At 41.6% G+C, this 17,506-nt stretch overlaps 1 protein-coding gene across 1 annotated transcript in view; it reads right to left on the bottom strand.

The window, feature by feature from the left end:
* The window catches only part of TANGO6 (transport and golgi organization 6 homolog), a 189,208-nt gene that overhangs the window by 79,616 nt on the left and 92,086 nt on the right, over nucleotides 1-17,506 (bottom strand). Inside the window, exon 15 of the mRNA XM_077755658.1 lies at nucleotides 3,020-3,160. Within this exon, the coding sequence (XP_077611784.1) occupies nucleotides 3,020-3,160 (141 nt within the window). The remainder of the gene's footprint in view (nucleotides 1-3,019; nucleotides 3,161-17,506) is intronic.

Raw genomic sequence — 17,506 nt, 5'->3', positions numbered from 1 at the left:
TTACAATAGTGCTTCCCTCTGGGGCAGGGAGAGACTAGGAAGAGACAAAGGAAACTACACGGGCTACTCGAAGTGCTCTACATTGATGTTAGAGTACTTTATATACTTTACTGTGTGTATGTGATACCTCAGTTTTTAAAAATGCAAAGAAAACAGCTTCTGATGTTCACCATCATCTAGTGGCAGGAAGGAAAGCAGACATGGTTCGGGAACCAGACATGATGCCAAGGGGAAGCGGCAGTGGCCCGCACCCACCTCCCCACTGTGAGCCTGGTTCTCCTGTGGAACTCCCCCTGCTGCAGAGAAGAGCTGGGGGTGGGGACAGAGCAAGACCAGGCCAATGAAACCAGGGTACTTATTAGGGAAGCCTTACAGAGAGGCTGTCCGCAGGGATCTCCACATCACTAGTAAAGTAATACTGGCTATGTTGTAAAAATGGGCTTTAACTTCCCTTAAAGGGTTTCAGCAAGCCACTTTGTCTATGCACTTGGACAAGTTGGTAATGTGAATTAGAAATTAGCGGCTAAAGGTAAGGCGGTATCTATGGCTGGATAACTGGAAGAGTAGGGTTCAGAAACATTAGAACTTTGAGAATTCATGGAGTTTTCTTTGAAACACCCACCAAAAGATTGTTTGGGAAATTCGGCTAATGATAGGCACATGTAGAGGAGTAAGGCCTCTCTCCCAATCAACCGAGTCCTTCCTCTCCACCCCCACCCCTGGTCAGTAGAGGCTGAGAAATGTGCATTTCAGTGTTCATCATCCCAGCGATAGAGGTCTACCAGAAGCTACAGAGAAAGTACATATTACACTGATGTAGTCTATGTATGGCATCCGTTCCTTCTCAGCTCTGATAATCCCAATGACAGACGCAAATAGAAGTCACAGGTTGCACTTGGACCTGAGATACTTTTAAGCTTAACATTCACACTTCCTGTGAGAGAATGATTTCTTATAATGGTGTACTTGTCTGGTATGTTTCAGATCCATATTTAGGATTAAGGCAAATATAGAAAGTTGGTCTTTCTTTAGAGTAGAAAACATTTTTTAAAAATTCCACTTTCATGAGATTTTTCTTTCACTAATAAAAAGATTTAGGTAGAAAAAAATTATGTAAGTGGTTGCAGATGTAGGTCCTCTTCTTTAGCCAGGAGAGGTGCCCAGAAATTAGGAAAATTCAGGGCTATATCTGAAGAAATGGTGCATGGTTATTCAGAATCTTTGTAAATGCTATGAATGCTGGTAAAGAAGAATTCAGTGTGATTTCTCAAAGCAAGTGGCAAAAAGCTATTTTGTTTTCCAAAATCTTCCCCTCTTGGGTAAAGAGTAAAATTTACAAGCTCACAGACAAATCAGTCAAACTGAAGCTGAGATCACTTCTCTTTCTGCCTTAGGTCACAGGCTAGTGGATACATGATGGAATTATTAAAGGGTCAAGAACAAATCTATCAGTGCTTGAGAAGACGCTGATCTAGCTTAAAGAAGGAAAGAAGTCCAGTTCAGTGTGGCATTGTTTTCAGGCCAAAATATTAACCATCGATGCTACTAAATCTCTTAATATAATCTGATGCAGGCATGCAGGGTGAGAATATGGCCCCCAAACACACCTTAATTCTCCAAGTTCAACATGGCTGCTGGTTGGTTCAATGGATGCTGTATACCACTGGCCCACACTTAAATGACTGGCTGGCCTTATTTTAAGGCTTCAAGCGATCTATATTCAATGTAGCAGTCAGTGGCTAAGTTTATGTAATGCAAGTTAAAGAAACGTCTCCCAAGTCTATGTTATATAGCCCAATATATTAATAACAGAAGTATACTTTTTGAATTATGGAGAAATTTGTTAGTTTACCTTAATTTAACCCCTATCTTTAACATGAACAATTGTTTTCTTTGTCCTGACTCCCCAGTGTCCCATCTCCTAGCCTCTTAAGGGTGCTCAATCAGTAGTAAGTAAAAATAAAGTATTTCTTTTCTTTAAAAAAGCAATCTTCCTTCTTAGCAAAAATAAAAATTTATTGAGCCAATACTGTGTGCCAAATGCTATTATAAGTATTACCTTATTTTTAATCCTTACAATAACCTTATGAAGTATTATTAATATCCACATATTTTTTAATTTTTTTCAATGTTTTATTTATTTCTGAGAGAGAGAGAGAGAGACAGTGTGAGCAGGAGATGGTCAGAGAGAGAGAGGGAGGCACAGAATCTGAAGCAGGTTCCAGGCTCTGAGCTGTCAGCACAGAGCCCGACATGGGGCTCGAACCCACGAACTGTGAGACATGACCTGAGCCAAAGTTGGACGCTTAACTGACTGAGCCACCCAGGTGCCCCTATTAATATCCACATATTATAAGCGAGGGCACTGAGGCACCAAGAGGTTAAGAAACATTTCCAAGGTCACATAGCCAGTAACCAGCAGAGTGGGATTTGAACCCAGGCACTGTGGCTCAGGAGCTCATGCTCCTACTTACAACTCTCAGCTTATGTAGTCTGGAGCAACTTCCTTTGAGTTGGTGGGTTCAACTCGCAGCACCACTATTTACCAGCTGAAAGTGTCTGGGGACAAACTGCTGAAGGTCTCTGCACCACAACTTCCTCACCTATAAAATGGGTCTAACAGCAGCCTCTCTATAGGATTTGTTGGGAAAACTAGATGTGACTATATCTGCAGACGACCCAGCACACAGTAGCCACTCAACAAGAGCCATCGCTATTCCTTCCCTGACATTGCTCCTGCTGCTGCTCAGCCAGTGTGAAACTTCTCATTCGAGCTCCCATGAAAATCAGGCCCGACATAGCTGAGGGGCGGAGCACAAGCAGTGGAGGAAAATAGGCACTATCGCTGCCTGTCCCTTAGTGGGCGTGTGGACAGATGCTAAATCCTTGAACAGGAAGTAGTTCATGTCAGTCCTGAAACCGTCCTCCCCTTGCTAGTACAAGAAACCTCCAAGGGACGCAGACTTTGGTTTCGAAGCCATACTGGCCCCCACAGTGCTCCAGACCGTGGAAAACTCACCTAGTGCTCTGACAACTCGCATCAGGACTTCCCCGACTTTCATTCTGGTCTCTGGCGTGTGCTTGTCTTTACCACCATCATACTGAGCCAACAGGCCAAGCAAGATTTTCTCAGGGTACGCATCTGAGAGCAAGGCAACCCCTGGAGTTAAAAATAAAAAGAAAGGATGCATTATGGTTTAAAACTGGAAAGCAAATAAACCCAGACAGCCTGCGACGGGATGAACGCTGAGACACTCAAACCTACCTCTGTAATTCTATCAGGAAGGGCTGCCCTTTTTTGGAATGACAGCATAGTGAGTGCAAAGGACATGGGTCTGGAGTTCAGACTCCTGGATTCTTCTAGTCTCAGTCCTATGTGTTCTCTGAGATCACTTCCAGCACTCATACTCTATGATTTATGAATTCTAGACTCTTTTTTTAGAAATTTTTATTTGAGAGAGAGAGAGTCCAAGCGGAGGAGAGAGGGATAGGGAGAGAGTGAGGAAAAGGGAGAGAGAGGGAGTGAGAGCAAGAGAGGAGTGGGGNGAGGGAGGGGGAGGGACGGGGAGGGAGAGAGTGAGTGAGTGTGTGTCTTAGGCAGACTCCATGCTCAGTGTGGAGCCTGACTTGGAGCTTAATCCTATCACCCTGGGATCATGACTGGAGCCAAAATCAAGAGTTAGATGCTCAACCGAGCCACCCAGGCGCCTCTGGATTCTAGGCTCTTAAAGCAGAGGTTAGATGATTATATATTGTGGCACGGATTCACAAGCAGCAGGAGAAGACTGGATTAAATACCCTCTAGGGAGCCCTCCAAGTCTGAGACTCTAAGGTTCTATGACTAGTATTCTTCCTGCCAACATATCAGCCCAAGGCACAGCAGTGCTTCCTGTCTTTGCCATGGCTCTCTGTTCCAATATGAGTATTCTCTGGAAAACTGTCAATGATGAGAGTAATTTACACAAGGAAATATCTTTGGAGCATTCTGGGCATGATTAGTAGGAGACCCAAGCTTATGGCTGAGTTCCCTGATCAGAAGTAGGGAAGGTCCTGCTCTTGAGTCTCTCTTCCAAGTATAGTAGCAGCCCCTCCCCCCTTACTCACAGGGGATATGCTCCAAGACCCCCAGTGAATTTCTGAAACTGCAGATAGTTCCAAATGCTTTATATTCTATGTTTCTTCCTATACATACCTACCTAAGATAGTTTAATTTATTAATCAGGCACAGTAAGATAATAACAACAATAACTAATATAACAGAACAATTTTAACAACTATAATAAGGATAATGACTGTCATAAGTATTATGTGCATGTGGTCTTTCTTGCTCTCAAAATATTGTATTGTATTCACCCATATTCTGCTTGTGATGACACGAGACAATAAAATGCCTGCATGAGTAGATGAAGTGAGGTCAGGACATAGGCATTGTGACACGGTCTGGCTACTACTGACCTTCTGATGATTTAGTCAGAAAGAGGATTATCTGCTTCCAGACCACAGGTGGCTGAGGCTAACTGAAACTGTGGAAAGCCAAACTGCAGATAAAGGGGGCCTCCTTCACTTCCTGGCCCCTTTTCCCATTCTGCCAGTACCTCCTAGATGTGTAATCATTATCTGAGTGCCATCCCATATCGTGCAAACTTTGCAGGGATGGAGAGAGGAGGGGATATATGACCTGTGATAGGATAAGAAATAAAGCCCCCAGTCCCAAAATTATATAAATATAAGCTGTGTTGCTTCGGAGGAAAACATGACATACTTCTAAAGATCAGTGAGGAAGAAGAAAAGAAAAACAAACAAAGGAAATACAGGTTTCAAAATATATCCAGGAAGAGATTGCTTCTTTTTACCACCTCGACCTCAACTACTCTGGTCCATCATTTCTGGCCTGTTGATTGCCACCTCCCCCCGACCCCCATAATCTCCTAATTGGTCTGTCTCCTGTAACCATCTGGTTATAACAAGTCAGGCCCCATCATTCTTCTGCCCAAAGCCCTCAATGGTTTCCCTTCTCCCTTGCTTCTGAGCAAACCCCATCCCCACCTGCCTTTGCCCACTCCCTGACCTCATCTTTTACCAGTACTCTCCCTTGCTCACTATCCTCCAGCACCTCCAGCCTCCTCACTGTTCTCAGAGTACACCGGGCTGCTTCGGGTCCAATGTCTCCCTCTGACATCCCGCTCTGCCCAGGCGGCCTCCTCCTGCAGGCAGCCTTATGGCTTGCTCCCCAAGCCCCATGTCTCTGTTCAAATATCACACATTTAAAGTGGCAGTCTCCTTCTCCTACCACTCTTGATCCCTCTCACCCTGTTTCATTTTTCTTCTTAGCACTTATACATGTTATATATGGTATTTGCTTATTTATCGACTGCTCTCCTCCTTAGAATGTAAACTTTACAAAGTGAAGGATTTTGTTTTGTTCCCTGCTGCAGCCTCAATGGCTACAAGAGTGTCAGCACACGGCAGGTGCTCAGTAACTATTTGTTGAATGAATGAATGAATGAATAAAAGGGTTCAAAGATATAGTCTTGATCTAAATTTCAGGAATTAAGAAAGATGGGGAAGGAATAATAGAAATGCTTAAGAAATCTTCAATAATTTTTCATCTGAATTTACCAATCTCCCATTTAAATTTGACACTTGTGCAGGCAAAGTCTACATACTATTTTCTGTGTTATAGGTTGTGATTCCCATTCTCTTGTAAGTCAGATACACACAAAGGCAGCACACCTGCTAAGGGCTGCACCTGTCTGCTTCTTTTCTGCCTTCCCCACCCTTACCTTTTCATTGTTTCCAAAAAGCCTGGGAAGTCCCTGAATTTGGCCTCAAACCACGTCTTCCTTTATGTGGACTCCAGTCTTACACAAGCAAAGGCTCTGCCCTTAAGGAAGTTGCAGGCTGTGACAGAACCTGAATTAGACAGTCTCCCTGTTGGCACAATGTCACACTGCATTTGTAGTTATCTCTATTATGCAAAACGATGGGGAAGTTTTTAGATGGCCAAGGAGGAGTTAAAGATACCTTAGCAAAGGAAAAAATGTCAATGGCTAAGAAAAAGATAAATAGGGGCGCCAGGGTGGCACCATCATTTGAACGGCAGACTTGATTTCAACTCAGACCATGATCCCAGTGTCGTGAGATCGAGCCCCACGTGAGTCTCCAAACTGAGCGTGCAGCTTGCTTAAGAGTCTCTTTCTCTTTCTTTCTCTCTCTCTCCCCCTGCCCCTTTCCTCTGCTCACTCTCAGAGAGAGAGAGAGAGAAAGAGAGAGAAATTGTTTACTAAGAAAGAGATAGGTAACAGCTTCCAAATCTGAAAAAGCCCAAAGCAAAAGTGAACTGGTAGTTGGTAAAGAAAGTTCTGGCAGAATTGTATCACTGAGGGGTGCCTGGGTGGCTCAGTGGGTTAAGCGTCCGACTTCGGCTTAGGTCATGATCTCATGGTTCATGGGTTTGAGCCTCGTGTCGGGCTCTGTGCTGACAGCTGGCTCAGAGCCTGGAGCCTGCTTCGGATTCTGTGTCTCCCTCTTTCTCTGACCCTCCCTTGCTCATGCTCTGTCTCTCTCTCAAAAATAAATAAAACATTAAAAAAAAAAAAAAAGAATTGTATCACTGATATATTGCAAGCTCTGGTATACACAGATCTGTAGCAACCATAACTACTTTTTCATCAGAAGTTCCCAAGTGAGAAATCTGGTGGATTTGTTTCCTTTTAGGAATATCGTTGTGACTTTATAATGGAAATCGGTGGGAAAATGGGATTTGCTTAATAAAACTTTGATTTCTAGCTTTTCTGAAAAACATTTATTTTAAAGTCCCTCCTACTGTTGTTTATGCCTGTTTCCTCTCATTAATCTTTAGCAGATAACACATATTTACCTCTAACAATATATCCTGCTATCTACTTCACAACCAAATGAGCTCTTGATTTCCTCTCTGTAGTGGACACAGATCTGGCTGCACATGGCATCTACTCTGTCTTCTGGTAGCAACACCTTCTTCTGATAGGTCCTTTAGGAACTATCCTTTTCCTACTCTTACTCTAAGGGGTTTAAGTGGAGCCAACCACCCACTTTCTTCCCCTTCAGGTGTGAACTCATCTGGCCAGTTAGGACGTTCCATGCCATGCCCACACAATGATGGGCTCAGTAATGGGCAGTGAGACTCAGTTCTGGATACCACATTGGAACTACTGGGAAAGATACATTTTTGGTGTGTGTGTGTGTGTGTGTGTGTGTGTGAGTGTTTTTCCTGTTGAAGTTATTAGCCTGGACCTGACTGTGGCCACTATGTGGAGAAAGCCCACTCAAAAATACAGCCAACACAGAAGAAGATCAAGCCAAGAGGTGAAAGAGAAAAGGAAGAGACCTGATAATCACAAGTTGAGCCTCTGGATTCAACTGTATTTCCACCCACTTAGACTCTCTACATACATAAATCAATAAATATCCTTTTATGTGTATGCCAATATGATTTTTTTCATCCAAAGGAATCCTAATATATCCTTCTTCAGATTAAAAAATCCCTGATATTTCATTTATGTATTTATTTATTTACTTACGTACTATCCTGATAATGCCAAACTTTTAATTCCACTAGGGAGCATTAAATCCTTCCACTCTTGCAGTAAAAGGTTGCCAATAGCAAAGCCCAGTTTCCTTGTTTCCCACAGTCCCAGATTAGCAATTGTTTATCTTCTTGCTGGTCTGCTCCCTGGACTGTTGCCAAATGGCCCTCGGACTGAGTTTTACCTTCAAGGATACAGCTGCCACCTAGGAGTTTATAAGTCCCTAGAGGACAAGGGCAGCTCTCGCCTCACTCTTACACCAAGCAGCAAAGAGAATTATATATGATGGTTAAGACTGCAGAACAATTACATATGATGATTTTAAGTGATGGTTAAGACTGCAGAACAATTTTGTGTGGTCTTTTTTGTTTCTTATTTAAAAAGCTCCCTGAATTTTGACAACTGAGGAAGCACGGCCATCACCTTCATGTGACCCTTGGCCCCTTGCACTTGATAATTCCTTTGTAATTTGAAAATGGGGTCAGCTTCCGGGTCAGCCCTGGCTTCAAGGAAACATGACACATCAATCCCTTGGCAATAAGAACCAAATGCCTCTGTGAGAGATACCTGCTCCTGCTCTGGTCGCAGGAAAGTGACTACGCATTTCAAGATGTGGTATAACAGATAGGTGCCAGCGTTCATGAAAGCACTCTGATCTGTATTTTCAGGCAAAGTTCAGGATATAGGCAAATTAACTCAACAGAAAAAATATTATTAAAAGTACACTATGCAACAAAATAGAGACAGTCAACTTTGTAAAATAACTGTATGTTCCCCCAAAAGACTTCCCTTGCAAAGCCAGAAATGTATTCTAATCCCAACAGCACTAACTTCAAGATGATTTCTTAGCAAGCTGTCCACGGGTTCTGCAGCTCTCCAGCAGGAAAAGCAGTCTAGCAGTCTAGGTATACCTTACCCTACACAGCGCGCCTGCACCGCGGAAAGCACAGCTGAGCTCTAAGAGTCTTTGCTGACTGGCTCCCTGCCAAGAGGCTGCACAGCCAGCCTCCACTCTGAAACTAGCCTGCCTCCTTCTCCTGGGCAGAGAACAGCCCGCCTCCCAAAGTGCCCACATCGACCTGGAACACCACCTACTCACTCAACCTCTCAGGTACTTCTGCTGACAAAACCCACATATTGTGGGCTTCCATTTGTATGAAATGTCCAGAAAAGGCAAATCTATAGACAGAAAGTAGGTTTAGTGGTTACCTAGCACTGTGGGAGGTAGGGGGAAGTAGGAAGGGAGTGCTAATGGATGCGGGATTTCTTTCTGGAGCAATATAAACCTTTCTAAAATGGATTGTGGTAATGGGTTCACATTCTGTGAATATACTAAAACCACTAAATTGTATACTTTAAATTAGTGAATAGTATGGTATGTGGATTTTATCTCCAAAAAAACTATTATTGAAAGTATGATAAAAGCTATTTCATATCTATCCTTTTAGGTTTTTAGAGTAGAAGAACAGGGGAGAAAATAATGGATCACATCTTAAATATAAAGGGGAATCCACTGCCAAGAGCAAAGTATCAGCTTACTTTGGTATTCAAACATATTTTGGTTGCCCGTATAGGGTGATGGTGGACAGAGGGAGAAAATGATTTGTTATCTGAATGGGAAAAAAAGTCAAGCATTTCACATTTCACAGAAGTGTCTTACATGTGTGAGAAAATATATTACATTTAAAATTCTAAGTTCTGTGTTAAGCCAGAAACTCTATTCTCAGAATTTGTCCTAGCAGATACACAAGAATAGTAGAAAATTACTTATGTACAAAATCATCACTCTACCACTGTTGGTAGAGAAAAGACTGGAAACAAATTAAACATTTATCAATGGAGGACTGATTAAGTTGTGGTCACTCATACAACGGGATACAGCGCATCCATAAAAAAATAGAAAATCTTTTGGGGCACCTGGGTGGCTCAGTTGGTTAAGTGTCTGACTTTGGCTCAAATCATGATCTCATGGTTCGTGGGTTTGAGACCCACATCAGGCTCTGTGCTGACAGCTCACAGCCCGGAGCCTACTTCAGATTCTGTATCTCCCTTTCTCTCTGCCTCTCCCTTTCTCATTCTCTCTCTCTCTCTCTCAAATAAAAACATTAAAAGCAATTTTTAAAAATAAAAAAATAAAATAAGAAAGCTTTTTAAGAACTGTTATGGAATAAACTCTAAAATCTACTGTTAGGTAAAAAGCAAAGTGGAAAACAACGGGTATAGAATTCAACCATTTCTATACAAAGGGGAAATACACACTTATAAGATATTTCTGGAAGGATCCACAAGAAATTAATGATATTGGTTATATCTGGGGAGGGAAATAGGGAAAGATAGGAGAGAAAGTTTTTATTCTGCATCTTTATCTACCTTTTGAACTTTGAGCTATGTAATGTACTATCTATCAAATATAATTTTTAAAAATATAAGTTAAAAAAATCTGTGATAAGGGGCATGGGCTTTTAAAAGAGAACAGCCTCTTTTAGAGGTAAGAATGTAAAAAGGTTTTGCAATCAAGTGATGTAGAATGACCACAAATGTTTGTATTCTCTTCCTCTTGAAATCCTACTCAAGTGAGTAAAAAGGCATAAACCCTCAAACAAGGACAAAGAGAATGGGACAGGTGTCACAGGCCGAAGTCTGGGTAAAGAGAACAAAGATGGAGTGACATCATGATATGTATCCGATACAACTGTTAAATCATTTGGAAGAAATTAGCAATAATTACACAGAAAACTAAACAAATGTATAAGAAAGGAAGACTGAACTAGGCTCAGCAATGAATAATATCCAAGTAATCAACAGTAAATGCAGCCCAACGATGTAGCCAAAACTCATGATGGGGAAAGGGCAGGAGGGAAGGGATACGTGCAGGTGTGCATGCGTGTGCAGGCGTGTACAGGCGTTACATCCTCATCCAACATATGGAAAATGGGTAGATAATGTCCCAAGTTTTTTAAATCACAAGAAATATGTGTGAGCATTTAATTTATACATAGGGAGGTAATCACTAGAAGACACTACTTAAAAAGGGCTGGGAGGGGAATGGTTATCTCTAGGGATTGGAATTGCAAGGGGTAAAGAAGCAGGGCAGGGGGTAAGCTTTTTGACTCTTTACAAACTATGTTCAAATTAATAAAAGTAAGTTTATTTTTAAAACTACAAAGAAGATAAAATGTGTATGTAATTTTTTTTAATGTTTTAATTTTGAGAGAGAGATAGAGACAGTGTGAGCAGGGGAGGATGAGAGAGAGAGGGAGATACAGAATCTGAAGACAGGCTCCAGGCTCTGAGCTGGCTGTCAGCATAGAGCCCGACATGGGGCTCAAACCCACGAAATGTGAGATAATGACCTGAGCCAAAGTCGGATGCTTAATTGACTGAGCCACCCAGGCACACCTAAAACGCGTATGTAGAGGAAGCTCACCAAAAGAACAGTAATGGGCAAGAGAAGAGGCCAGGCACAGAAGGGTTTTCCTTCTGATTACCAAAGACCAGCACCGATCTGTAACTATTCTCTCTTGCACCTCTATGGCACAAAGATACAAAAGGCAAAAACCTGAAGAGAAGGAAAATACCCTTCATTTTAGCAAGGTACTTCAGTTGCTACATTTGAGACCTCTCATTATGATGAAAGCCAACAGTAATTTCAGCTCCAAGAATCCAGGAAGTTACACAAACTGGGGAAGTTGGTTATTAAATCAAGGAAGTGTGGAGAATTCCACTGGAGAGCTGGTCTGTCTTTGTAATTAGAGTAAAAGACAACGTCTAGCATGCCAATTCGATGTTAAGTTTCTCGACAGCTCCAAAGCTCTGCTAAGTGTAGACAAGCCCCGACAAATTTATAAAGATTCAGTGTGAGTTAGTGTTACCCAGGCCTGAAGAAAAAACAGGGTTAGACTGTCATAGTTAACAGTTGAAGATTTGTTAAGAACTGTACCTAGAGTCTGTCTTTTAAATCAGGATCTAAATAATACATTCGAGGGGTGCCTGAGTGGCTCAGTTGGTTGAGCATCTAACTCTTGATTTCAGCTCAGGTCATGATCCCAGGGTCATGGGATTGAGACTCACACTGGGCATGGAGCTCAGTGTGAATTAAGATTCTCTCTCTCCCTCTGCCCTTCTCCCTTGCTCATGCACTCTTTATCTCTAAAAATAAAAATTAAATTTAAAAAAGAATTTAAATAATACATTCGAACAGTAAAATAATACTAATGTGTTTGCTTAAATTGTCTTCTACTTCCTTGAGTGCCTGGGTGGCTCAGTTGATTGGTGGCCGACTTCGGCTCAGGTCATGACCTCGTGGTTTGTGAGTCTGGGCCCCGTGTCGGGCTCTGTGCTGACAGCTCGGACCCTGGAACCTGCTTCAGATCCTGTGTCTCCCTTCCCTTCTCTGTGCCCCTCCCCTACTTGTGCTCTGTCTCTCAAAAATGAATAAACATTTAAAAAAATTTTTTAATTGCTTTCTATTTCCCATTTTGGAGGCAGAATGTTAAAAGGAGTGAATAATCTATATTTACTGACAGTTAACTACACTTGCTGAGAGCCATTTGGATCACAAAATATTACTGCAATAAATAAAAACCTAATAGCAAAGACAGTAACATTCCTACCATTTATTGACTGCTTTCTACATGCCAGTCCATTCTAAGGACTTCACCTACATGCATTCGTCCATTTAATGCTCCCAACAATCTTTCGAAGCAGGTATTATTATTATTCCTAATTTTATGAAGGAGAAGCTGCAGAACAGACAGATGGATGAAAAATANCGCCCCCAAGGCCATGGAGAAAATAACTACTGGGATAATAATGATAGCTTTGCAAATCCTAAGCCCAAAGACAGCAAACCTTACATGTTTTGTTTTTTGTGTTTTTTTAGTTTATTTGTTTATTTTGAATGAGAGAGAGTGGGGGAGGGTCAGAGAGAGATGGAGAAAGAGAATCCCAAGCAAGATCCCTGCTGCCAGCACAGAGTCCGATGTGGGGCTTGAACCCACAAACTGTGAGATCATGAGCTGAGCCGAAGTCGGACACTTAACTGACTGAGTCACCCAGGTACCCCAAACTTTCCATTTTCAAGTATATGCTCTTAGCCTCACTCCATAAAATTTACTTTCTATTCAACTCCAAGGTCAGACGAAGGAGAGGCACTCTGCACACTGCATCCCAAAAGAGACAGGCCAGAATTCTCCACTGAGTCTAGCTGGACTTCCTAGGGACTGCTTCATTCCTAGCTGATATCTTTATTTAGCATATCAAAAAAGGGAGGTAAGTGATGTTAATGAAATTCACAAGTGATTCTAACTTGAGATGCTGCTGACATTAGTGGTAACAGAGGAGCCATACAAAAGGAAATTGACAACTTGGATTTTCATCAGTTCCAATTTTTAACCAGTGATTCTCAAACACCTCCACTCTACCTGTTACTGCAAGTCTCCTAAATCTCTTATTCTACTCTGCTCCCCAAATAAATAAAATCCACAACAGCACCTAAAAGCTTAGAGTCCAACTTGTCAGGCAGGGCTGCCTCTATGGAATACCTGTGGGTGACAGAGAGGAAGGGGAAAGGAAGAGCTGAGAATAACTGAGCCTTAAGAATACCACAGTGATCAAGGGTTCTGTTGTATGTGCAGAAATACACACAAAGCTGCCCTAATACTGGCTGAAGGCATAAGTGAGGAAGGAAGGAAAACAAAATAGCAATTACCGCTGCTGTGAGGGTAATCACTGCCCTACACATCCGAAAAGCTCACATTTCAGCTGTTCCACGGTGAGAAATAAAAAAGCAGGATGCCATTTGTTTAATTCTCTTTATACAGCTTTCCCAGAGTAAAAAAACAACAACAAAAAAAAACAACAAAAAAACCCCCACATTAACATTCTCTTTTTTTAAAAAATGTTTTTAACGTTTTATTTATTTCTGAGAGACAGCGTGAGAAGGGGAGGGTCGGAAAGAGAGGGAGACACAGAATCCGAAGCAGGCTCCAGGCTCTGAGCTGTCAGCACAGAGCCTGATGTGGGGCTCAAACCCACAAACTGTGAGATCATGACCCTAGTCGAAGTCGGATGCCTAACCGACTGAGCCACCCAGGCGCCCCTAACATTCTCTTTATGATATCAAAACATTTGCTGATAAAAAGAAAAGAGGAAGCTTACAATTTCCCATAAAACAGCGAATGTTCTCTTTTAGCTGAATCTTGGTAAAAAAAAGAAAAAAAAGTCTACATCTCCTCCAGATCCCGAGATGGGTGGTCCTGTAGGAGGAGAATCTAACCTAAACCACGGACTCAGTTTTTCCTAAGTTTTCTACTGGCGTTTCAACACGAGCGAAGGGGAAGAGAAGCTGCAGAATCAGCAGAGCTGATGGATGCGTCAGGTTCTCATTCGCTCAGAGGGAGCCAAAGCCTCCCAGGGGAGTTGTTGCCTGGCCTGAAGCTCTAACAAGACAGGGCTGATCTTTCAAGCTCTCCAGTGGCTCGGGGCTAGGGGACCTGCTCTGTGTGTTGGGCACCAGGCAGTGACACAGGCAAGATAAAAACTCTCAGGAAATGCTCCTTTTTTCCTTACCTAAGCCTCACAGAAGTCCTGATGAGATGATTAGGCAAGTCTCTGTGATAGACACTCCAGGCTAGGACTTGCTTAGAAAGTGTTTGTTGTCAAATCAGTAACCATGACATGTAGGACTTAAACTGTAGTTTCACGTGGAAACCAGGCAGAGCTATTATAAATTTCACCCAAAGAGCCCCCTCTCCCCTGATAAAGGCACATACACACATAAACACTCTGCCTATACTTTCTGGGAGTGACCAGACCTACTCACGGACCTTCTAGGAGTCCACACAGCCCTCAGGTTAAAATCCCTGTGCTAAGTAGGACACCCATAAATAAACGGGAAAGGAGAAATCTTTAAAAATTTGCTTGCACAATCAAAAGAACTTGACTTTTTTTTTTTTTTAAATCCCTGACAATATAAATAATACATGGTCACAGTCAAAGATTCAAATACTAGAGAAAAGCAAAAGAAGAAAGTAAAATAAAAATCACCTTTGGGAGGTATGGGAACACTGAAGACTGAAAGTTAAGGGAAGTGAGTCTCTCTGTTAAGACAATGAAGATGTTGTAAAACTGTGGTGATAGATGCACAACTCTGTGAATATACTAACAGCTCTCATAGTTGACACTTAGAAGGCCATAGTCTATGGTATATGAATTATATCTCAGTATTTTTTTAATTATCTGAAATCAACACATTTTAGTGCCTTCTCATTCATATATCATTCCTTGAATCAATCTCTCTCTCTCTCTCTCTCACACACACACACACACACACTCACACACACAGTTTTCATTGTGGACAATTTCATTTTATTTTAACAGCTTTCTTTTTTTATGGGAGGAAGGGGGGAATATGGCATCCTCCCCAAATGGCATGGCTTTCACACTAGACTATTTGAGGTGGTTCAATGATAACACAGAACACTTTAATAGTAATATTATTACATAGGATGGTAGAAACAGAAAAGATTTCTTTCCAATTTGACTTCACTTAAAAACAGGGAGAAAGGGCACCTGGGTAGCTCAGTTGGTTAACTGGTCAGCTCAGGTCATGATCTCCCAACTCATGAGTTCGAGCCCCACATGGGGCTCTGTGCCAACAGCTCAGATTCTCTGTCTCCCTCTCTCTCTGCCCCTCCTCCATTCGCATTCTGTCTCCCCCCATAAACAAACAAACAAGCAAACACTGAAAACAAAAAGACGGAGAAAGGGGAACACTTGGCTGGCTCATTTGGTGGAACATATCATGCCTCTTGATCTCCAGGTTGTGAGTATGAGCTCCACAATGGGTGTAGAGATAACTTAAACAAACAAATAAATTATTATTTAAAAAAAGAAAAAGAGGGGCAATGCAGGGAACCCCCCCCCCCACCAAATCAGTTATATAAGAGAATACAGAAATAGTCTGTAGCTATGGCATAAACCATATGTTTGGAAAACATTTTTAAATAAAGGCAATGGAAAGAATTCTTTCACCTATTAATAGTTTATTATGTGCCAGATACTGTTACTAAGTGATACAAATGTAATAGGACAGTGCCGGGCTAGAGAAAGAGACAAATTAGCCAATGACAACTAAGAGCCTGTACTGACAGCTCATACCCTGGAGCCTGCTTCGGATCCTGTGTCTCCCACTCTCTGCCCCTTCCTGCTCACACTCTTTCTCAAAAATATATAAACATTAAAAAAAAAAAAAAAAGACAGTGTGGTTAATATGGCAGGTTTGGGGTAAATGACAGCACAGAGAAAGAGGAGTCAAAGAAGGATTTGGGATGGGGGTGGGGCTTCCAGGAGAAGAGATAAGTGGTGCTGCAAAAAGTACTAGATTCTTCAAGTGAGAACTATGACTGGGCTCAAGGGCTAACTGGACTCAATGTGGAAGAAATTTAATAGATCTTTTAGACAGAAATATGGTAGGCACCCACCTCCTATTTACACCCTTAGGGTAGATTTCCCAAAGAGAAATAACAGACTCCAAGGGCAAAACATTTTCAAAACGGAATTCCAAAAATGTTCCCATTATTTTCCTACCAAGAGTGCTCAGGAGTGCATTGGCCAGTACAGGATATTCTCTCTCTCTCTCTCTCTTTTTATTTTTTTTTTAAATTTTTTAATGTTTTATTTATTTCTAGGAGAGAGAGAAAGAGACAGCATGAGCAGGGGAGGGTCAGAGAGAGAGGGAGTCACAGACTCTGAAACAGGCTCCAGGCTCTCAGCTGGCAGTCAGCACAGAGCCCCACGCGGGGCTCGAACCCACGAACTGCCAGATCATGACCTAAGCGAAAGTCGGACGCTTAACCGACTAAGCCCCCCAGGAGCCCCAGTCTCTCTCTCTCTTTTTAATGTTTTATTTATTTCTGAGCGAGAGACAGACAGACAGACAGACAGACAGAATGAGCAGGGAAGGGCAGAGAGAAAGGGAGACACAGAATCTGAAACAGGCTCCAGGCTCTGAGCTGTCAACACAGAGCCCGATGCGGGGCTCGAACCCACGAACCATGAGATCATGACCTCAGCCGAAGTTGGACACTTAACTGACTGAGCCACCCAGACGCCCCTGTAAATTCTCTTTAAAGTATGTGTGTGTGTGTGTGCGTGCGTGCGTGTGAGTACGCGCGCATGTGCGCGTGTGTGGTGAAATGGCATAAAAAGTTACATTTAATTATTATTTTAATTTACCTTTCTTTGCTTATTAGTAAAGTCAAATATTTTATCAATATCTTATTACTTTTATTCCTCTGCCATGAAGTGTCTATTTATTTTTTTATCCATATATCTACTGGATATTTTTATTATATTGATCACTATGAGCTCTTTATGTAGTTAAGGCATTAACTGTTTGCTTGTCATTTTTGTAAAAAAACAAGATTTATGGAAATATAATTCATATGCCAAAAAATTCACCATTTAATATGAATTATTCAGCCGTCTTTATGATATTCACATAGTTGTGCAACTAGTATCACTATTTAATTTCAGGACATTTTCATCACTCCAGAAAGAAATCTACCCTTTAGCAGTCAGTTTCTTTTCTAACCAGACTCCAGGTAACCCCAAATCTACTTTTTGTCTCCATAGAATGATGCTTGTCCTTTTTGCTGCCAATTTTCCTGTAATTATATTTTGCAACTTAATTAAGGTTATTTTTTTACATAAATGAGTTTTAAACTTTTAAGAGATCAAATTCATTAATCTTTCCTTTTTGATTCCTCCACCAGAAACTAAATATTGTCTCTCCGTGCTGCATTCTGCATAAGTTTTTCCTCTCTACTTTTTGGTTCATTAATTCTCTCTTCAGCTGCATCTATTGCAAAACCCATCCATTATGTTCTTAATTTGACTTATTCTTTTTATTTTTAGACATTCTATTTGTCCTTTTC

This window comes from Crocuta crocuta, unplaced genomic scaffold (genome assembly GCF_008692635.1).
Source record: "Crocuta crocuta isolate KB4526 unplaced genomic scaffold, BGI_CrCroc_1.0 scaffold152, whole genome shotgun sequence".
Classification (NCBI taxonomy): domain Eukaryota; kingdom Metazoa; phylum Chordata; class Mammalia; order Carnivora; family Hyaenidae; genus Crocuta; species Crocuta crocuta.
The sequence above is the reverse complement of the archived record's forward strand: the minus strand, read 5'-3'. Positions and strand labels throughout refer to the sequence as shown.